General features: G+C 35.8%; 2 protein-coding genes and 1 long non-coding RNA gene across 6 annotated transcripts in view; 1 reads left to right on the plus strand and 2 right to left on the minus strand.

Annotated features, from left to right (window-relative positions):
- The window catches only part of Phyhipl (phytanoyl-CoA 2-hydroxylase interacting protein like), a 46,652-nt gene extending 44,008 nt beyond the window's left edge, over positions 1–2,644 (minus strand). The window contains exon 1 of the mRNA XM_087184820.1: positions 2,383–2,644. Coding sequence (XP_087040946.1) covers positions 2,383–2,626 — 244 coding nt within the window. The 5' untranslated portion in view covers positions 2,627–2,644. The remainder of the gene's footprint in view (positions 1–2,382) is intronic.
- Positions 1–3,996, minus strand: part of LOC147825617 (uncharacterized) — a 32,274-nt gene extending 28,278 nt beyond the window's left edge. Inside the window, exons 1-2 of one of the 2 annotated variants that reach the window (XR_015440338.1) lie at positions 3,725–3,949; positions 2,705–3,422 (exon numbers count right to left, since the gene is read on the minus strand). Coding sequence is in view for 1 of the 2 variants with exons in the window: in XM_087184821.1 (XP_087040947.1) it covers positions 2,758–3,422; positions 3,725–3,755 (696 nt within the window). In the remaining variant the exon portion in view is untranslated. Of the gene's footprint in view, positions 1–2,700; positions 3,423–3,724 lie in introns of those variants that run through there. The other variant, XM_087184821.1, reaches the window with a different exon arrangement.
- The window catches only part of LOC101723174 (uncharacterized), a 63,450-nt gene continuing 42,481 nt past the window's right edge, over positions 2,960–23,928 (plus strand). The window contains exons 1-2 of one of the 3 annotated variants that reach the window (XR_015440339.1): positions 2,960–3,082; positions 21,203–21,307. This is a non-coding gene — a long non-coding RNA (uncharacterized LOC101723174). Of the gene's footprint in view, positions 3,083–18,918; positions 21,308–23,928 lie in introns of those variants that run through there. The other 2 variants (XR_002387253.2, XR_015440340.1) reach the window with 2 other exon arrangements.

Raw genomic sequence — 23,928 nt, forward strand, 5'->3', positions numbered from 1 at the left:
GCTCATAATGTAAACATCAGTTTATAGGAAAATAGGTAAGTAACAGGCAGAAAACATAGAACAGCCAAGGAAAGATAATACAGTCAACATAGGTATGGCTTTTAATTCATGTAACAAGTAAAATATTACAAAATTTTAAACATTCATGAATGGAGAAGATAAGAACACTGTACATTTAACAATCATACTATACTTTTCCCCATCTTACTTGATTCCACTTACAAGAAATTAAGATGTCTCTCATTTTTATTACCAAATTAACAGTACAATAAAAATGAGAAAAGTAAAGTCCAAACAAATGTATTTCTATGACCATTAAATTATGAAAACATAGCTCTTTTTATGTACTTAATCACAGAAACATATCTTCTGCCAAACTCTGCTACATCCTTGCCTTTCTATGCTATGTATTTGTAGAAGTAAAATAAGGAAACCTGAGAAAAGGAAAGTGAAATAAGTAAAGGGAGCAAATCACATCTAGCTGGAAATTCACTCAATATAAAATGATACTAAATAACAGCTGGTCAACAAATTAAATGCAACACTTTATAAACTGTTGTGTAAAAACAACTATATTATACCCTCTACAATATTGCTATGAAGCCAACTTAAAATTTTTGGAGCTGACACATAAAGTAGGATCACAAAGAAAAAAGAAAGTTAAACAATTAACAATCTCTCTACACCAGTTATTCCACATTTTTACTTTTCTAATAGAAAAATTAGCTCTTTGTATTTATTAGTATAAGCTAGTTCATAAAATGAAACCTGATTAGTCTGTGTAAAATCAATCAGAGTTCTGCAAATAGTAATTTTCATAGATACCGCTTACTGTCAGTACACCCCAATTAAATGTTACATAATTTGCTCATTTTGCAGGATTCACATGAACAGAAACAAGTAAAATAATTAGAATTATATAGCTACTACTCTAGCAGAAGTAACTACAGTAAATGTAGCATTAATTTTTGCATTCTACATTAACTCCATAAACTTTGTAAGAAGATATTCAAACTTTGTTTTCTTTAATATCTTTGAAATATGGTGAATGCAATTTTAAATACTGAGATTAGTGGATTCTAAGGAGCAATATGAATTACCTATTTCCAATTACTCCAAGAATGAGCTTTTGATAAATCACTGAAGTAAATAAAAATGAAATCTGCTTTATTAGTTTCTTGGTTTTCTTTCAAAGCAATATAAACAAATAAAAATATTTGCAATTTGCTATGATATTACACAAAGTCATGTCATGATGGTATAAATTAAAATCCAAATGACTTACAATGTGGTATATTAAAAATAATCATTATAGTCTAAACATGAAAGTTTATACATGGCACACAAAATTATTTTTAGGTACCATAAATAATATACTTACTACTATGGTAACCAAAATAATTCATGAATAAGGAAAACACAAGAAGCCTTTATAACAATACTTATTTATTCACATTGAACCTATTTCAGGAATTATTTCAAATGTCCTTGGTTTCAAAGTGTTTGAAATCTGGGTTTCAAGATTATGAAATACAACTTTACATTAACTAATAAATTATAAATCTATTAATAAACAGAAATCTGGTGCTCATTTGATCTAAATGTACTGAATAGTAACAAAAACAATTTATCTGTATTGTTATATAAATGACTTTAGAAACAAGACCTCTGCTCCCTATTCGGCTTACACTGATAAATTTTATGACCCTCCTCCCACCTATGAGCATATTAGTATCTCTACCTAACTTTGGTTTTAAAATGTTTTACAATTATTACCTCTACATACAGTTAAACATTAATTTCATTTATGGTCAAAAAGTATTCAGGGTCCTCTTGGCAACATGTAAATTGGGTTTCCTTTGTCTGATGTAGAATTTTACAATTACTTGGTGAACCAATTATCAGATGACTTCTTTACAAAGGAAGTTTTATTCCACATTAGTGAAATACGATTGACTCTCCAAGTGGTCCAACTAAAACAGAAGCACTGGAACTACCCACACTGTACACTGCACTGACTTATTCCTGTGACGCGCAGACCTGTATTCAATTTCCTACTTTAGGAGACTACCAACTTTAACAATAGAATAAACAATACAATATCAACGCACAATGGTGCGCACTCGCCACCTATTCTGAATCACTGTGGATCTACTGGGCCAATTCCTTTACAGATTTTTTTGACAGCCTCTGAATCACACCCAGAACCCCGAAGCTAGTGTCTGTCCTTGGTGCTGAAATGCACTGTTTTTCTGTACCCTCGCTGAAAAACTCCTGCTCACCCCAGTGGAGAGGATAAAAAGATTCACTAATCTGGGGACTCTGAAAAGGGGAGCTTCACAGAAAACCTGCTAAGTTTCTAGGCAGAGAATGCTAACATACGTGCGAGTGCGGTGGCTGCTGGAAACACACAGAGGGCATTTCCCTCGGTGCTGGGAGACCCGGGAAACAGACTGCGGCAAAGCTGGGAAGCGCGGGGTCGGGGCAGGAGCGGGGGCCGCGAAGGGCGCCCTCGCTGGGGACAAGCGGGTGCAGGCGGGGGCACTCCACTTCCCGCGCCGGGGCGCAAGCCGGGGTCCTTTTGTTTCTGGGGCGAGAGGTGGATGCAGGGGATCAGCACTTGCATCTACTCGCACACCGGGAGACAACAAAAGACCCCGGTGCCCGGCTCGGCCCCTCTCCCCGTGGTCGCGGCCGCTCTTACCGTCCCGGTCGCACAGTTGGATGGCCTCCAGGCTGAGGTTTTTGATCACCTCCTCACAGGGGCTGGTGGGGTTGCTGAGGGGATGGTCCAGGCGCGGCACCTCCATCTTCCAACCGCCTTCTCAAGCCTGCCGGCTCCGCACCCAGAATCTCCCGCCGGCCGGGTGGGAGAGAAGCGCGGGAAAGGGAGGGGGAGTGGCGGGGGGGGGCGGGCGACGCTGGGGACGCGGCGCTCGGGGCCGAGGCTGAGCCGCCGGGCCAGGGAGCCGCGGCCGAGAGGACGGCCGTGGCAGGAGCTCCGGCGAGTGTGAGGCTCGCGGAGACCGAGCAGGACACGGCGCGAGAGCGGAGGCGCGCGCTCTCGGAGAGAGAGGACAAGGTGCGCGGGGAACGCAAGGGAGAAGGCTCGCGCACGCGCGCGGGGAGGACGCGCCCACCTGCTAGCGCGCGGCGCCCCCACCCGGCCCGTCCGCGCGCACGCGCCCCCGGCTGCCCTTGCGCCGCAGCCCCGGCAACCTCGCGCGGGAAGCGTCGGTCGGCGGAGCGCGGGAACTGCGGGAGACGTTGGGCCGCGCTCAGCATGGCTGGCTTTCCTTGCACTGGGTCGTACTGGGCGTTTGGCGTTTTCTTTTTCCCCATGGTGTCAGGCAGAGCCCGAGTTGGCACTGAGGCGTCTGCACTGGGAGGCGAGGGTGACCAGGTTGGTTGTTTCGCAAAGACTGGAAAAATAATAAGGATCCAGGCCCTTTATTGAGGTGTTGGAGCCAGCGCGCTACTCTGACCCCGTGGAGGTCCGGGTCCCCTCGCTTCCCCACAGCCCGACGTTCCTCAGAAGAAGCTGCAGCTGTGCGGGAAAGGAGCAGGTTACCTGTGGGTGGCGCGGCTTGGGGACAGCCTTTTGGCCACCCTGAGAGAGGGGTGCACAAGGACTCCTTACTGCTGGAAAGCGGGGGAAATGAGAGGATGCCAGCCTAGACTGCTGAAAAGGCAGCAGACATGCTTTGGGGCGACAGCCACTTACCAGCCTGCCTTGGGATGCAGGCTTCATTCATTCAACAAATACTATGAAACGCGCACTCTGGGCCCCGCTTTGTTCTGAGCACTAATGAAGGAGTGGGGAACAGCCCCTGCTCCCTGTACATGGAAGTAACCTTTGCTACAGTGCAAAATGAGGATTGGTTTGTGCTTCCTCCAGTTACCCTTATCTTGCATGCCGATTGCTTTTCATTTTAATAGCATTTTATCTTCTGCAGTATACTCAGTGAATGTACATTGTTTTTAACATAAAATAGACATAGGTCATAGCCTGTAGACCTCGGTTCCCATTTGGTTCCATGGAATAATTTTTAGTTTTGTTGCTATCTTGATTAAAAATAATGACAAAAAATAATGACACTTTTTTTGTAGTGTGTGCTTGTTGGAAATTAAGTTCCTTTTTATTAATTTAACAATTTCAAACATAAATGTTAACCAATAAAGAAATAATTTACATATAGATTGCTATATGCTGCTGTTTCTAGTCACATCCATTTAGCCATAACACGACTAAATTTAGTTAATTGGAACCTTATAAAATGGAAAGACCAACTTTAGGTAAAATAAGCCTATGAAAAAAACTTGGAACAACTGCAAATTGATAAAAATCTGTGAAAAATAATTGGGTATGATAAAGTGAAAAGTCCTCATTATGAACTTAGGTTTAATGAAGACAGATCTCCTTTTTGATTCTTGTGTTAAGGTAGGGGTGTCCCTAAGGAAAGAGTAAATTATTATCTGTCAAGAAATATGACAAGATGTACTTTCTTGTGAAATTCTTGTGTTCAGAAACTTATTTCTCTATAACTAGAAATTGATATTCCCAGCCCAACTACAGTGGGTTCATTTCTCAGAATAGTCTCAAATTTACAGATCTCAAAAACAACTATGTAAACTAAAATAATGTATTGATGTATAACTGAAAAATATACATATAATTAAAACTACAGGGCCGGGGATTTAGCTCAGTGGTGCTATCACCAGCCTTGCAAGCGCAAGGTCCCCCGTTTGATCCCTGGTACCAAAACAACAACAACAAAAAAACAAAAACAAACTACAGTTCTCACAAACGTTTATTACTTATCTGTGTCCAGGACAGTATACTGGGTGTGGAAATTTCAAAACTATCAGGAAAGGTAGATATTTAAAAAGCAAAAGTATGAGAGTAAAGAAAGTGGAAGTAGGGAACCTCATGAAGGTGCACACAGAAATTACAACCCAGTATGGATTTTCAGGGAAACCTCTAATATTTTATCTTTGGGGAATGAGAAATTATTGAAAAACTTAATGGGAAATTAGCATGACTATGTTTATATGGTAGAATGTTTATGTTATGATAAGAGATAATGTTTTGAGAGCTATTAATATGACATTCTGAGTATAAAACCAATTCAATCTAAAGCAATTTAATGCTGAGGATTTGGATAATAACATAAGAAATATAAAAGATTTACATAATATATGACTTTCAATAGACAATATAGGAATTTAAACAAGTTTTTAGGCCTCAAATTAAGTCATCGTCAAGAGGTAAAATATATATTTGCTTATGGCTAGCTAGCTCAAGGCTAGGCCTGGTGGACCAGGTGATAGAATTTCTCCCATAGTAAAGACAAAATATGCCATTTCACTATGAAAACTTAGGCCAGAGATTTATATAAGGAAAACAGTGGCTATAGGTAGTTAAAGTAGAAGAAAACTATTCTTTTTAGCTCAGAAAATTCTAGAAAGGAGATAAAAGAGCTGTAGGAAGGCAATTTAAATCATTTTAATCACTCTCATCATGAATATGTGATACCAGGGATTGTGGTCTTAGAAATACCCAGATTGGTATGGGAAAACTCAATTACAATGAAATCTGCCTCAATTCTTACACTTTTGAGAGGATGCCACATTCAAGTAACCTTGAACAGGGCAAGATAATTAGGCAGAAAGAGGTTAGGAGTTTACGTTCCCTAACTGCTGAAAGTTCCTTTGTACTCAATAGGTAACTGACTTGACAGAGAGCTGACCCACCATGAACCCTGATGTTAATTTAAAAAAAACAACAATGTGATGTTTTAGCAAAGACTGTTGGGTGGACCTTCCATGACAGAGATATCTAAAGTGCCAAATAAATGAGACCTATCAGTCCAAGAGAGCTACCAGCACAGACCTTGAGTTTCTCCAACTTCAATAGAAAGATCAGAAGCATCTAAGCATATTGAGGGACATTACCTCCCACACCAGAATAAGCAGGAAACACCAATCATATCCACCAAATCCCTCAAGTGAAGTTCCCTTCCCCTGATATTTCTAGATATTATCTAAAATAGGATGTAGGAGAAAAAGAAAAATTAAGACTGAAGATCTTTAACCTAATAAATTTGAACTTTATCTGAAAAAACTCATTAAAATACTGACTAGATTTGACCAAAAGCACATTTTTTTCCTTCCTTCTTTCTCAGTATATGAGGTTTCATGAAGATGGCCACGTCAGTTTGAGGTAAAATGAAAATTCTACCTTTTCTTTTCATACCTAAGTTGCACTGTGAATATCTGCAATTCCAATATGCTTAAAGGACTTACTAATTATTTGAACTGACCACCATTACAGTTAAAATTCTACCATTCAAGCACCAATTTAAATGGTCATTTGCTATAAAAATTATTTCCTCTGACAAACACTTTTATTTCTGCAGGGCTTTATTTGTCATTCTACAACTGCAGTCACATGATTTATAAGCTAGTGTACTTGACTCAGACTCAGTTTTGAGAAGGCCTTAAATTCAATACCATATCTGATGTTGAAGACTTTGATTATTTATCTTCTAATGATAATAAATTAAAATGAACTAAATGTCCCTCATTCTGAGCCCAAGTGTTCCTCTTACAAAAGCAACACATGGGGTCTTAATTTTCTCTTATGTTGGTAATATGCCATAATAATTCTCTTATTGCTCATATACATTCAAATTTCTGGCTCAGTACTTCTTGTTCTTTCAAATATTTCTCCTACTACATTGTTTTGAGTTCTTCTGTCTCTCTAGAGACGCCTTTGGATAGCTGCAATTTTGCTAAGAGTCTATAGGTTCACAAGCCAGGTTTGGCAATATAAGGATATAAAGGAAAATACAGTAGGTTAGCACAATCTTACCATCCTTGCTCTATATTCCAGATATTTTCCAATGCAATCCAGGAGCACATCAGCTTTTCTGTCATTGAGAGCATTCTGCTTACATATCCTGTGCTTGCAAACACAAAACTTATGTCCTCTCTGAATATTTCTTATTTAACCTGTGATATTATAAACTTTAAGCATATATTATAGCGTTTGTACATCTACAGTGTTGCACATCTACAATTTGCTGAATTGTTCAATTAAATTTCAAGAATTTGTATTTAGTTACATTGCTGCAACTTGCCTAAGATTTTTATCAAAGCTAAAGAAATGTAGGCAGCAGAATCCTTTTGGTAACTTTACACAGAGGTCCTTCTATATGATCCACTACCTTAGGGACAACCCGGGATTTTATGACTAAGCAGGGGACAAAGCGAGAACCAAAATGAAAAATGTAAAGGAACTCCACAGAAAGTATAATAAATGTAGTGTTTTTTAATTTCCTTTTATAGCACTACTATAAACTTTCCTAAGCCCTTATAAAGTGCAGGGCAAAAGAAAACCCATGATTGACAGAGAAAGTTGAAAGCAGATCAAATATTCTAATTTATTTGTCTTGACTTGTGAAATGTCCAGACTTGTGAAAATCAAATGATATACTGAGAAAACTATTGTATGAACTGTAAAGCACTTTAAAAAGTGAGTGTATTGTTGTAGGACACTTAGACCCCATTAATAAAGAATATCTGGTCAATTTCACAGTTCAGATTTCTGGAAATATTGTATTTAAAACACCAACAGTGTCTATATTTAGAGTAACTTTTTTCCTGTGTTGAGATTTTTAAAGCAGGAGGTTTCAACATATGAAAATGAATGAATGTGATGTACCACATTAACATAATGAAGGGCAAAAAACATGTTCATCTCAATAGATACAGAAAAACATTCAACAATACTCAGTATCTTTTTGTGATAAATACTGTACAAATTAGGTATAGAAAGATTGTACCTCAATACAATAAAAACCATATATGACAAGCCCATAGCTAATATAATACTCAACAGTGAAAAGTTGAAATATTTTTCTCTGAATCAGGAGCAGGACAAGAATTCTTATTGATACCACTTCTTTTCAACATAACACTAGAATTCCTAGCCAGAACAATTAGTTTAAACAAAGGAAAAGGCATTCAAATTGGAAAGGAAGAAGTTAAATTATGTTTATAGGTAAAAGAATCTTAAATACAGAAAATCCTAAAGCTTCCACGTAAACTGTTAAAACTCATAAATTCAATAAAGTTGCAAAATACAAAGTCAACATGGAAAAATTATTATGTTTCCATATACTAATAATTAATTATCCAAAAGAGAAATCAGGAAAAAATTTCATTTTTAATATCATCAAAAAGTAAAAAAATACTTAGGAATTTAAACAATGAAGTGAAAGACCTCTACAATGAAAACTACAAAATATTAATGAAATATAGTGTAAAAAACACAAATACATGAAAGATGTCTTATATTCATAGATTGAAAAAACTAATATTATTAAAAATGTTCACAGTGATGAGTATAATCTAAAGAGTCAATGTATTGTCTGTCAAAATTCCAAGTGTTTTTCACAGAAATAGAAAAAAAAGCCCTAAAATTTGTATGAAGCTATAAAAGAGCTAAATCAGTCTTGAGCAAGAAAAACAGAGCCAAAGTCATCACACTCCCTGGTTTCAAAATATATTAAAAAACTATGGTAATAAAAACACTATGGTACTGGCATAAAAACAGGCACATAGACCAACAGAACAAAATAGCCAAGATATAAATTCACCAACTCATCTAATTTCGGCAAAAGTGCCAAGAATACCTAATAGTTTGAAGTTATGCTCTTTAATAAATGGTATTGGAAAAATTAGACATCTACACACAAAGAAAATGAAATTGGACCTTCTCTTACACCATTCACAAATATCAACACAAAAGAATTAAAGACTTAAACATAAGACTTGAAAAAAACTAGAGGAAAACATGGGAATTGGGGCAAACTCATTGGCATGGATCTTAGCAATGATGTTTTCAGATCTGACAAAAGTACAGATAACAACAACTACAAATAGGCAAGTGAGATACTTAACTAACCAGTTTGGGTACAGTAAAGGAAATAACAAAAGGAAAAGTCACCCTACAGAATTGGAGGAAATATTTGTAGAACATACATCCAAAAGGAGTTAATATACAAAAGGTGTAATAAATTCATACAACTCAAAAGTAAAAAAATAAATAAATAAAAATGGGCAAAAGACCCAAACAGATATTTTGCCAAAACAGACAGCAATTTCCAACAGGTATATGAAGGATGTTCAATATTGCTAATCATCAGAGAAATGCAAATCTAAACCACAATGAGGCATCACCTCACACCTATCATTGGAATGGCTGTTATCAAAAAAGTCAAAAGATAATAAGTGTTGGCAAGAATATGGAGAACTGGAAAACCTTGTAACTTCTTGATGGGAATGTAAATTGGTACATCCATTAGAGAAAATAGCATGAATTTTCCTCAAAAAGTTAAAATAGAACTACCATGTGATCCAGTAATTCTTCTGTTGAGTATGTACCCAAAGGAAATTAAATCAGTATCTCATAGAGGTATATCCACTCCCATGTTCATTACAGCATTATTCACAATCCTTGAAATGTGGAAACAACCTTAATGTTGATGAAAAATTCATTAGGAAAATGTGAATAGAATAAAACATCAGCCTTTAAAAAGGAGATTCTGTCATTTGTTACAAAACCTGAGGACAGTATGCTAAATAAGATAAATATTATATAATCTTATATGTGGGATATAAAAAATAGACCGAGAGTTGAAGGAAAAGGGAATTGGTCAAAGAGTTTAAACCTCAGCTGTGAGACAAATGAATGTTGCAGACTTGATAGGCCTGGTAGATGTAACTAATAGCAATACATTCTATACTTTAGATTTGTTAAGAAAATAGACCACTAATACTCTTAATACACATGTATACACAAGAGATAACTATGTGAGGTGATAGATATATTAATTAGCTTGACTGTGATAGATATAGATAGATAAAGCATCCTAATATATGGATTCCTAAATATATGGAATTTTTGTCATCATAGTTCAATAGAGTTAGGATTTTTTTTAACTTAAAAACAAGTGATTTCACCCTCTTTTTCCTGAGGGAAGAAATGAACGATGAATTTTCTCATTTGTTCTTATCTGAAACTCAGTAGGTCTTGGTAAAACTTAACTGCTTCTGCTTCCCTCATCTACACTACCCATTCAGTGCTTGTGTAGTTCAGGATAGGAGTTATCTTCCTGCCTTCCTCAGCTCCATCTTCGTTAGTCTCTCTTTTCCCCTTTCTTTTCTGTCTTTACATATCACTAAATCTCCTTGACTTTAAAAATTATGTTACCTGAACAAGTTATTATCTAATTTCTTCATACTTATTCTATGTAATGAACCCATTATAAATTGTGAATGTGCCAAAAGTGTTATTTATTGCCTCCATTTACTTTTAATTCTTATACAGTTTATGTCCAATCTATAGTACTCTGATTCTTATTCTGCAAAAAGTCATTTGGATTTGGTGAAATCTTGCCAAATATAAAGTTTGTTTATCATCTATATCCTCTTTGATATTTCAACAGTTAATTTCTTCTGAACCTCTGTAAGGCTGAATTGTAGTAGATCTCTTCTTACATGTATGCTAAATTCTTAACAACTCTGGCTTCTGTGCTGCCCTCTTGAGTGTAGGTACTCTTCAAAGTTTAACCTTTGACTTTATGTTCTTTCCTGTTTAAAGTTGTTTCCTCTGGGAATTCATGCATTCTCATGAGTTCTAATTTCTTCTTAATGTTTAACTTCTTGCTTTCATTTTCAAATTCCTATCTCAAGTCCTCAAATCTAAACAAAAGTCATCAGTCTATTTCCAACTAATGAATATCTTTATTTACATTCTTATAGTCATTTCTAATTAATCAGTTCCTCCTCAAACTGATTCACTTTTCTAATTTTCCTCATTATCATCACTGACCACAGTAACCTCTTAGTTACCTCATGTCACCAAATTTTCTGATTTTTCTCTTTTGAACAAACTATCATCCATAACATTGCAATTTTGCAGTATTTATTGGATATGTGGCTCTTTCTGAGTTATTAGTACTACTGCCATATTAAATTCTCATTCTTTTAAGAAGATTATTGAAATTGCTATTGCATATGGTCTTCCTGTCTCCATTCTTTAATCTGTGCTACTACTAAAAACAACACACTAAAACAATTTAGAACTTGCTCAATAAATTACAATGGCTACCTATTTTTGTTCTGTAGTAATGCCAAGCTACTGAGGCTATTTAGGCGGGTATTTGATAATTGCAGAGTAATATTATAAGAGTAATCTGCCCATGCTTCTTCCATAAGATGCGTGGAATGGAGAGAGACTAGAGTTTAGGAGATAATTATATTCCAGGCAAGGATTAAGGTATTATAGAGCAGTATGATTGAGGATGAAAAGGAAGCAATAGTTTTGAAAGAGAGATGTTACCAGATTGTGCTTCTGAGATTTTACAAAAATTACAAAAATGAGAGGTCTTTCAATATTTTGATATTATAAAAGATTATTTACTCTTATACCAATTTGATATACTATGAGCATTGCTACTAGAGCACAGCATCATAAGACACATTTTTAAAAGTGTATATATTTTCTTAATTCAAAAAATACATTACTTATTTTCAAATAATACATAAGCAAGCTACGCTTAACAGCTAAAGCAAAATCCTTAGTTATTGCTGTTCCCAATTTGTGGCTCTTAGAACAGTTTGTCCTGAAATAACCTCTACTGTCACTAGTAAAATTTGAAAGAAGTTAGTGTTGGAAGGAAGAAATCTTGGGAAGAATAAATTTTCTCTATACATAACCACTCTAAGAATTTGTTTGTTTGTTTGTTTGTTTTCTGGTCCTGCTCCTTCTATTTAGTATCTGTTGTAGAAGAGCCTTCTCAGAATGTGTTCAAGTACAGAGCCCTTTTTAAATACAGTGTCAGGTGTTGTGTTGTGGTTTATTTCTGGATGTTTCCCCAAAATCTCTTGCACTCATAGCCGTGGCTTTTGGAAGGCAATTGGACAATGAGGGTGTGACAGTCACTAGTGGATTAGTTTATAGCTAAATGTGACCTTGTGAGGTGAAGCATGGTCAGAGGAAGTTGGTCACTGGAGACTTGGTCTAGAAGGATCTATCTCACTCTTTTTTTCCCTTGATTTCTCTCTGCTTCCTGACTCTCATGGCATGAGCTGTTTCCTCTCTGCAGTGCCCCTCTGCTGTGCCACCCTGCCTTGGAGCCAGCAGACTATGGACTAAAACCTGTACAAACTGTGAGCTGAAGTAAACATTTCCTCCTTATATACTACCTGAACTTGTAATTCAGAAGGCTTTGGAACTGGCTTATGTGAGTAGTTTGGAAAGGTTTAGAGATGCCTGCTGGAGAAGCAGCCCTAGAATCCTGTAAGCCAAACTCAATGGGAGATTCTGTCCGGAACTCAGAAGACTAGGAGGTGAACAGTAAAGCAGCCATGAAAGACCAGGCTCAAGTTTCATTTGGGAACAGGGCCTCTATTGTCATTTAGACTCCAGGCCATATGTTTTATGCTCTGGCAGAAAATTTGTCTGCATTTTGCTCCTGTCCTGAGACATTGCAGGAGACTGAGATTAAGGGCAAGAACTAATTTGGTGGAAGAAATTTCAAGGCAGTCTAATCTTAAGGTGGTGGCATAGCTACATTTGGGGACTTTTAGGTAGCTCTGCTCTGAGAATCAAGAGCAAAAGATAGAGCTGAATGACTTAAAAAGTTTTGAGTTTCACCAGAAAGGAAGCTCTGGTAAAGCTGGGGGTCTGCAAAGATGGAGCCAAGGAGAGCTTGTTTGCTAAGAAGCCAAGCTCTTTACAACAGGACAATAGGAAGGATGCCTTGAGGGCATGTGCAAAACTCCCTCCCCCCAACCTTAGAAACCTCAAGAATTTTGCTTTGCAAAGAGAGCTTAGGCCTGGTGTCAGCTTAGGAAAAGGGAATTGATTATCTGGGATACAGTTCATCAAACTCAGCCACCCAGGGACTCAGAGGCCTCTGCAACCTCCAATAAGATTCAAACCGGCTCAGCTACTGCTCCAGCTGGCAGCAGACCTTGGCAATTATCTATGTGGTGCTGGTTTTAGGTCCATGCAGAATGAAAAAGTTGTGGAGTCAGGGAGGCTTTCACCCAGATTTCAAAAGAAGTCCTGGGTGGCCAGGCAGTGCCCCCCTGAGAGTATACGAAGCTATGAGAGTGAAGCCAAAGTGAAGTAGAGACCTCAGAAGGTTGGAGAAGCCAGGAATGTGGATCATCTGAGGAAAGCTGCAAGGAGTGAGCAAAGCCAGCCCATGAGAGAGGCCATGAGGGCTACAACCACTTGCAGTCCCATAGGGGTAGAGCCACCCATGCCCTTCGGAGTTCACATCTTGCCATAGATTACCCCAAGTGCTGGGCATGGAACTATTGGATTTGATATTTGACCTGTTGGATTTTGGTCTTGCTTTGGTCCCATTCCTTTCCATCCCCTTGTATTCCACTCCCTTTGGGATGGAAATATTTACCCTGTACCTTTGTGTGTCAGCAGTGTTTAACTTTCTTTTTAATTTTTCTAGGGTCTCACAGCTGAACTTGCCTTAAATCTCAGAGAAGAGATCTCAGCAATGCTGAAACTGTTAGGACTTTGACAACTCTTAGAGATGGACTAAATGTATTTTGCATAAAGGGATGCACCTGAGTCTTTCCAGGGCCAAGGGCAGGATGTTGTAGTCTATATCTGGGTGTCCCCCCAAAGCCTCATGCACTCATAGGTAGGGGTTTTGGGAGGTGATTGGATCATGAATGAGTTTATACTAAATGTGATATTGGGAGGGAAGCCTGGTCAGAGGAGGTGGGTCATTAGGTTCATGATCTGGAAGGGTCTTGCTCTCTCTCCTGTTTCCTTTGATCTCCCTCTGCTTCCTGAGTGCCAAGTCACAAGCTCTTCTCTTGTAGCCCTGTCTGCCATGTTGCCCTGTCTTGGAGCCAGCAGACTGTAGACTGAAACCTCTACAAACTGTGATGCAAAATAAACTTTTTCTTCTTTAAGTTTTGGTTGTTAGGTATTGTGTCCCAGCAAAGAGAAAATAACTAAGACATCAGGGAATCTTAGAAATAAAACACACATGATTAGCAGAGTTATAAATATATAGTCAAACTTTGCCACAAGTTCCAAATTGTTGTTGTCTTCATCACAGATAAATTTTTCTAGCTTTAAAATTTTTATTAGTCTCAAAATTAATTCCCTCAGTTCTTTACCTACAATCAGGACTCTTAGCGTATTCCCTTTGGACACAACTCAAAACTGCTCCCCTGAACCCTGAGTTAGTTTCTCTTAAATATAGTGAAATGTCCTGATGAAACTTGCTCAATAATTTTTATTTTAGCACAATTAAATATGTGACTTTTATAATGAGGGACACAGTAATCTCTCAGTGTTCTTTCTAAGCCAAAACAAATGTTTTCTCATTTTGCTGAACATTCTACAACCCCCTCTCAAGCTATCATAATGTCAGTGACTTATAGTTCATATCTGCTGTACACTCTTTAGTATGAGAAGATAGGCTAACAGTTCCATCTTGCCTTCAGACTTTCTAATATTCATGTAAATAAAACTACCACATTGCATTCATTTGGAGTTAATTTTCTAGACTCCATCCAAACTAGACCTGCTCCAAGAACCATAATAAGAAAATCTTCAGAGTGAGTAGAGGCAGTCAATAACATCCACTTAATGATTAATACTATGTATGTATGTAGTATATATGTATGTGTACATATGAAATTGGTGCATATTATTGAGTAGTTGTTAGGTTTTCTGTGGTGATACAAAGGCATTTTTTTTACTACTATCTCCAAGCCCCAGATTACTGCTATCTTAGAATGCAGATAAAAGAAGCTACTTTTGGTTAACTATTTTTAGCAAGGGGAGATAGCATCATGAATATTAACTCAGTGGCTATTCATAGAAGAGGCCTCAATTAGACAGTGACCATGGAGACAGACCTTTTGCTATTCTTGACAAGGAACTCCATTTTGGGGATACATAAATGAGACTATTTTTCCAATCTGTGTTAATATTCATTGTATAACATTCATAAAGGTGTCATATACTCTCAAGAATGGAAGCTTTCTGAGCCGGGGATTTAGTGGTTTCGCTGCCTGCTGCGCAAGTGCAAGGACCCGAGTTCGATCCCGAGTACCAAAAAAACAAAAAAAAGAATGGAAGCTTTCTTTACCACTGTCTTTCTTATCCGTGAAACTTACTCCTAGTAGCTAAACCAAGTTGTATGTGAATGTGTCTAATAACTAGAAAACTATACCACTTGAGGTAGCCTGTTCTATCGAAAGAGTGTTCTATTCATCTCGTTACATGAAGTCAACATTCCCCCATGAATGTTTCCTTGGTAATGTTGGAGACACAGTATAACAGATATAGATAGATAGATAGATACATAGATACATAGATACATAGATAGTTATATATTTATTACAAATATTATATATGTCTGAGTCAAAACATGCCTTTTCTGATTCTTTTCTCCAGACCAAATCTTTCAAAATACCACACATATGTCTCTAAGACATGTCCTTGTCCTCAGAATGTGCTCTAAAATTTCATAAGTATAATATCCAAAACTAAACAGATTATAACAAAGGTGGTCTGATCAGTATAGAGCAGTATAACTATCTGAAATCTTTGATTACAAATAAGCACTTTTAAATAAATTACCAATTTATTTACATTCAAGAATTTTATTTGTCAGTGGATGGCTATATTCATAAAGCCCTTCAAAATAAATTTTATTTATTATTCCACACAACAGTCTTCTTAAAGTTTTGTATTTCTAAGCCGAACAAATGCCTATATATCTCATCTTTACAAACCATGGATGATATTAAAGCTAATTATGCATAACACATGAAATGAAATAACTGGTACAGTGTAGTGCTAGTCGATGTAGTCTCTTGGTTACTCCATGATCTCTAAGACTTTTAAATCAGGATATGTCATGAAGCTTGATAATAAGATTTCCCATTATGATAAGTGTTATATAATTATGAAGTATTGGTGGATTTTCACATTTCGTGAGACAAATCATGAGCTAACCTTCCATGATGCAGAAGGTGTGACAGTCCATGAAATGTAGCTAAGAAGTCTTATTTCAGATATTCACAGAGCAAACCTGACAGACTTGTATGGATTTAGTTGATGATACAGTAACGACAACAGATCATTTTTTTGTTCTCTCATGTGTTACTTCTCTTACTAAAGCCAGTTCTACATTATGTAGAAAATATACAGCTAAGATAGCTATTTGTGTAAGATATCACAAAGCTGAGAAATAAAGGGTTCATAATTAAACACAACCAAAGAAAAACTAAGTCTTAGAAATACTTCAGGGAAATTAAGCCTACGGAAAAGGTCCTATACCCCAAAGAACCAAACTGATACATACACAAAGTTCAATTTTAATCCATAACCTTGCAAAATTGAGGTTTAGAGATGGACCAAACATGTTTAGTTTGTTCTTGCCATGTTCTAACTTACTACATTCTGTTGACCTGGTTTTCATTCTATATTATTTCACTGTCTTACATTTATGGATCAACAACTTTTTCTAGATCATTTTCTTTTTTACTTGTTTCAAAGTAGTCCTATGCCCTTGTGGGAGGATGAGTGGAGCAAGAAAAGAGAAGGAATACAAAACACATATAATACTCAATAGGGTCATTAGGGGCCCTCAGTAGTCAGCTTATCTCTCAAGGATCTTTGTGTGACTCCACACAAGTGTTACTTTAGGATATAGATCATCAGTATTTATTCAGTCAGACTAATTTGCCTGGTGTGGTGTCTCATAAAAAAATCAATCATCTATTTAACTTTATACTTTTAAAATAGGGTTTTTGGTTTGACCTAGTCACTAGAATTTTGTAAAATATAGATCATGATGACTTTGTCCCATGTCTTTATAAGAGGCTGAGTCTGCAGGGGTAGGTGGTACATACATATGATACATACTGTTCTTGCCTTCTTTGGAAGAGCAGAAAAATCCATATGGACCAAAACCTACTATTGATTTTTTTTCCTTTCACTGCATATGTTCAGCTTCTGTCTTTTTTTCATTCCTAACACATCAATGTAAACTCCGTTGGTTTGATTAATGCTCTTTGACATAGATCTGTAGTGCTTCCTGTTGTAAGACTCTAAGTGCTAGAATATAGAGAAGTGTAAGACTATTCTGAGAATGAATTTACCCATCCAAAGATAGTAGTCTTGGAGAATTCAACTTCACACAATCTGCTTTTCACGGTATGTATGGTACATAGTACAAGTACGTTTTTGTCAGAAATAAAGACATTGACAGTTTTGTATCTAGATTAAAAATATATTAAAAATGACAGTGTTGTTTAATTCTAGTGGATTCTTCTCTTTGGTTTTCCCTGTTATTGGTTAGTTTTCTAATGGAACCAATTGACCTATAGTTGGCACTCTGTAGTAAGCATATGCTTTGGAGTATGGATTTAGAGAAGGGTAAATATAGGAAGAGAAAAAACAGGAAATCATTAAAATTTTATCATGATATTTATAAATGTTGATCTTTTACCTTTTTAAACAAAAAGTAGAACTTAGAATAAGGCAAAATGTAGCAAAGCCTGAAATCATGAGCTGCACAAGCACAAAGAAGGGACAAATTAATTTCAGCTAGGAGAAATCCATGTGAGTAAAACACTTGTCCTGAGTACTATGTTTACAGTAAACTAAAGTGACATCAGATTGCTTTGGTTCTGTGTTGTACTTAAAGTGCTGCTGAGTCAACCATTTTAATCTATAGAGGGATGCATAAAAGTTTTCATCTTACTCCTAAAAACAGTTTTTTTCTATTTCTGTAAATATATCAGAAAAAAGACTGAGAGGATGAGTGTGCTATATGCAATGACCATTTAATAATGATGAACATGAGCCTGGATCTATAGTCAGCTTGCATTTCATGTAATGACCATACATGTGCATTCAATAAATCATCTTCATATCATTTTAAAGATTAAGACTTTTATTCTCTTATTTTATCTGAATATAACAATCACTCAGGTCAGTCTGGCACTGCTATTGTTTGAAAATCTGAGCTTCTGAATATTGATTCAACACAGTTTCATTTTGAATGATTAGCTATCATTACCATAAATATCAATTTTTAAATAATTATAATTAGGAATATGGCTCAGTGATAGAGCATGTATGATGTTCAATCTCCAGCACTACAAAAATTTAAAGTTGTATAATATAGTTTCCTTATAGTATATTCTTGCCGGGTGAGGTAGCAGACACCTATAATCTCAGCACTTAGGAGGCTGAGGCAGGAGGATCATCATGAGTTCAAGGCCAGCCTGGGCTACATAGTGAGTTCAAGACTTGCCTGAACTATATAGTGAAACTCGGTTTCAATAAAACAAAACAAAACAAAACAAAACAAAACATATGTATATATTCTATGACTGTGACCATTATATTAAAAGTGCCTGTGGCTATATGGTCTCCTATAGATAAGAGAATTATATATCTTTTAATTAAAAACATAGCAGTTCCCATGTTCATAACTTCAGTAGTTCTCTTTGCTACCTATATCTTCAAATGAAGTGTGGAAAAAAAATCTAGGATCATTTTATAAATGCTCCTTAATATTGCCACAGCATGATTTCCCAAGAAGATTTGTAAGTAACATAACTGTCCTATATCTATTTTTCTCTACTTGCAAACACTGTATAATAAAAGCATTTTATACAACTTTTTACTAGTCAATTTTTATTTTAATGGGTTTTTCATTGAGATATGTATGCATTTATCTGTAATTGTGAGATTTCTAATTATCTGATATGTATAATTAAGCTCCATGTTTACAAAGTATAAAAGTTTTTATATCTCAGCTCAGAACATTATAAAATTTATAAAGTCATTCTTATAGTAATCAATATATTACTACCAGGATCACTTGCTCGTCTTTTTTATATTGTGACTTCTCACTTCTGCTAGGCATATGCCATCCAGATATAACTCATACTTTCTCTTTGACTCCAAAGTAAAGTTACAGCTTTTAAAAGATGAAAACACAGGCAAATATTACTAATGTACCATTTTTATGTAGTTCAAAATATCTGAACAAAGATCATTATTAAGCACAATTTGGTTGATTATAACTTCAGGGATAAAGGATTCTAGGCAACACAGATAGGTGTTTTCATAAGATTTGTTTTAACTGATGGTTCTTTTATACAGTATATTAATATACATGGCCTTCAAAGCAAAAGGGAGAAGTCCCTTAGCTTGAGCCTGGACTGTTAATGCTATCCTCAGACTGTATCTACACACTCCCTAACTATACTAATCTATTATATACAAATCTTTGAGAAATAAACCAATATTTTAAACAATGACAATATGATTAAACTTTCTGAGTTAATTTTACTTTTTAAAACTTACTTGGGCAGCTTGGGCATCATATAACAATAGAAGACAATAATTTATTTATTGAAAATTAATAAATATTTATTCTAAGTACTTAGTATGTATTAACTGATTTAATAATCATAACAATGAGGCAGATACTATTTTTACCACACTCTAGAGATGAGAAGAATGAGCACAATTTGAATATTTTCTCAAAGTTACAGAGTTTAGATACAAATTGAAACAGTTCATCTTCAGGAATAGTCTTTATATTCTACAAAACAAGGGAAATTAGATGGATAGAGATAGATAGATATAGAATATATGTGTATATGCACAAATCTAGTGTTTTCCTTTCTTAATAATAAAAATACTAGATATAATTTCACAATTTACTGGTATAGTTATAATTTTCATAAAGAGGAATCCCTTTATACCTTCTTTACTCTCTCACAAAAGAAAAACATCAATTCATAGTCATTTTCCACTCTATCCAGTATAATATAATTTCTTGAGTTATGGCCTATTGATAATTTTTGTTATGGTGAGAGCAATGTGCGTCTAAAGGTTTGAAGAATGGCTCAAAGTTAGAAAGATTTGCCTTTCCTTCATCCTCAGATTCATTAGTCTCCAGATTTTACAGAACATATTTACTCCTCTTTGAAACAATGAATTTCTGATTTCTTTTTATGAAATGAGTACATACCTCTGCTCAAATTCTTTGAGTGTAAAGGAGCTTCCATATGATCTTTGGTTCTGGGTCAACCTAATTTATAGCTTTATCTGTCTACAGACAAAACTTCATAGATACTGTATTATAATTTGATGCTGCCCCAGGGATTATCTACAGCAAATTTATGGACATTACAGAATGAATGTGAATTAAAATACCCTTAAAATAGTAAATTGGAATCTTTAGGCTCATAAGCAATTTCTTTGATGATGTTTACTTAATTGTTATTTTACTGTACCTGTTCAAAATATGATGAGCCATCTATCTTTAGAACAATTAATTTTAGTCTATTTGCATATGTGGAACATAACTACAGAAAACAAAACCTCTAGCTGATAATTAGGCATATACTCTTTTCCCTGATGTGAAATAGAAATTTAAGTTGATTGCATAATCACTTGGAATTTTCTATACATAGGTGAAGCATTAAATTCAAACTATTGAAATGCATATAGTGTGATGATAAACTGGCTTTCCAAAGCCCTGATTTGTAGTGTTTGCCATTTTTATGGTATAAGTATGCCCATCAGCTGATTTTAAGATCCCTGTGGAAAACAATTGGCTCAAAAAAATCTTGAAAATTTATTTATTTTTCCCCTCCTGGATATCTTCTTTAAATCACTGTATCTGTGATACATAATAATTACATTCATCTTCGGTAATTGGTACATATACTTATTGCATCTTAATCATTTTTACTAATCAGCTCTCATATACAACTGAATGCATGATTCTGTGACTTAGGTACTTAGTCCCACTGATGATAAATGCAGTAGATTAATTGCATTAATGGCTCCAATTCTTCATGCCTCATATATTTACATCCTATGTCCTATAACCTTATAGTGTCCTCCTACTGATTATCTGGGCCCAGCCAAATGACTTGCTTTAACCAATGGGATATTAGATGATGTGGCATAAATGGAAGATTGAAAAAAATCCTTTATATTTTTAATTTTTCTCTTAAACTTCTGCCATTCCTATGAAAAACGTATCCCAAAAAGCAGAGCCAAATTGCCTGTCATTATAATTATACCATCTTGAATCAACAGATAGCCAACCAATCCCAAGATCTGGCTAGGATCTACCTGACCTACTGCTGAGTGCAGATGCACGAGCAAGACCAGCTAAAGTCACCAAAGTGTAGCCCAAGTAGGGTAAGTTACACAGCCATGTGAGTTAAGCACATTTTAAAAATTACTATTTATTGAAATTTTGTGGTTTTATGTAAAATTAACCTGGAAGAAATTCTAAGATGTACTATTTTAATATTTGAAATCACTTAGAATTATACATTTTGCACTTACAGCACACATTGTAAGAGCTGTCTACATCAGAACCCCTGGCAACACACAGTAGGAATTCATGACATGGCAACTATTATGTAACACAACTGTTTAGTTAGAAAAAACAAACTTATTCTGGTAAAATTATCTATACTATATACTTGTTTTTAATCTTAGCAGAGATCTGGAAGGGGAGCAGAGTGGCCAGGCAAGATGTGTAGGACAGTATTTAATACCCAGTAAATAGGCCTATCAGATCGTTATTCTAACAGCTTCCAAAAAGAACCTTAATTTCAACTTAAAAGCCATTTAGTATATGCATTTGAGGGATCTGTTTACATTGCTAATGGAAGATGACCTTTTTGCCTTTCTATCCAGCACATTAATGCAGTTAGTTGTTCTGCTAGGGGACAAACAAGAGACTGAGGACTGCCCTTGAACACCTGACTTATGCATCAGGATAAAGACTTTTTAGATAATGTTAAAAAGTAATCAGAAAGCCAATGAGAAAGAAAAATCTTCAAGGAGATAACAGGCAATCAAAACTAGTGCCAAGAGTCTCATAAGGAGTAGAATCTGCCACAAAATAGAAAGAAGAATATAAATCTAGCAGAGTTAATTGTGAATCTGTGGATTCTGCAGACGAGTCAACAATATAGGAGAGCCTATGTGCAATAACTGGTGTTTACAATCGAGTTAATTCTTGAAGAAAGATGTGTCCTACCTATAATTAGTTACTTAATATCAGGCCTAAGAAATTTAATGGTCTTTTATTTTTGACGTTATGGGTTACAAAGTCATCCAAACATTTTTTGGTATTACTGGGAAACTCCAGTCAGCTCATTTTAGCTCACAGAAGCCAGATGTTACATTTTCAGGAGCTTTGTAATCTGCTTGCTAAAAATGGCAAGCATTACTAAAAATTGAATTATATAACATAGAAATATATGTAAACTATAAAACAGTGCTTAATTTTAAAATCATTTTACTGTTAGCTATGCTCTTGAGATAATTTACATCTATTTTATCTGCAGGGAGAAAATAATAAGAGTGTGCTATGTTACCTCTTTCAAATTCTGTGTTCAGTGAAATCAAGTTGTGAGCTTGAAATTGACCACAGTGGCAAATCTGTTCGCTAATGCCACCAATCAGAGATCCCCTGCCCTGTAGCCAGTTGTTCAGCCTTCATCAGCTCAGGCCAACTGCAAATACTACACCCAGGCACGGTCACTTACACTGCCATTCCTAGGACTTCAGAAATATACTTAAAGCACGATTTCCCCACAGTTGGTGTTGTTAGAGATTCACATTGCTTTTTAAGGCTTCTCAAGGATCTCAGATAATTAATTGTTCATTTTATTTATTATCAAATTCGAAGAGGTACTGTTTCTCATTAGTTTGGAAAAAAATAATCATCAAACTTCCATTTTAAAAACTTCCTTACACTTTTGCTAGTCTTATGCTTAGAAATTTCACTTTTTCAGCCTTTTAATTTATAAAAATCATTTGTGATTACTGACTCATTTCTTATCAACTTATCTATTTTCTGGTTCATCTCCACTTCAACCTCTCTGTGTAGGAGGCCACTCTGAGAAAAGGATAACTGGGGTAAAAAGTCCCTCTGGAAACTAGAATGATGTTTAAACTTAGCAAGAGAGAGAGCTTAATAAGGCAGCAAAGAAAGGAGTCACATGGGTAGGTGAGAGCACAGACTCTGATATCAGACTGACAAATTCCATATTCTAACTGTGCCAATTACTACTGTTTGACTTTGAACTAGTTACTTAACCTCTCGGTGCCTTACTTTCTACCCCTATAGCCTGGGGATATTAATAGGATACACCTCATGTGCTTGTTGTGTAACAGTTAAGTTAATATATGTAAAACATGCAGAAAATTACCTGCTACAGAGTAGATATTACATATTTGTAGTTATTACCTCTGTATATCAAAAGATAAGGGTTTTCTCCTCAAAAACAAAAGACAGGTACTTCAGTCAAGAATATCTAAAGTAGCTCATATACTGACTGTGTTGTAAAATTTCTAACTTTGAGGCAGGAGCGTTTCAAAGTACTGTTTCTCAATTTTTAATTATGTGCACATTGCATGAGTTGTTATAGTTGGAAAATGGGCAAGCATAATAGAACAGGATATGAATTCAGTCTATGTGAATGTACTACAGCCAAATCAGTTCTGCAGTGACCTACTTGGATCATTAAGGGAGCTAACTACATGACATCCTGTGTGAGCAGGTGGCCATTGGCTATAAGTAGACAGAACACTTGGGATGACCTACTTGGGATCAGAATTCAACAGGGCACGTTTGACTTGTCCTAGTGTGCAGTAATAATATTTTAAAATATGGTTAAAGAACTGTGAACCTTTATTTAATAGTTACAAGTATTGTAGAATTAAATGTATATGATCCCAGTGGAGATGGCCTTATTTTTTTAAAACATTCCTCTATCACCTAGTGAGTCTGAAGTAATTAT

Source organism: Heterocephalus glaber, unplaced genomic scaffold (genome assembly GCF_053883595.1).
Source record: "Heterocephalus glaber isolate CG9 unplaced genomic scaffold, H.glaber_assembly_v1.0 deba00001497, whole genome shotgun sequence".
NCBI lineage: Eukaryota > Metazoa > Chordata > Mammalia > Rodentia > Bathyergidae > Heterocephalus > Heterocephalus glaber.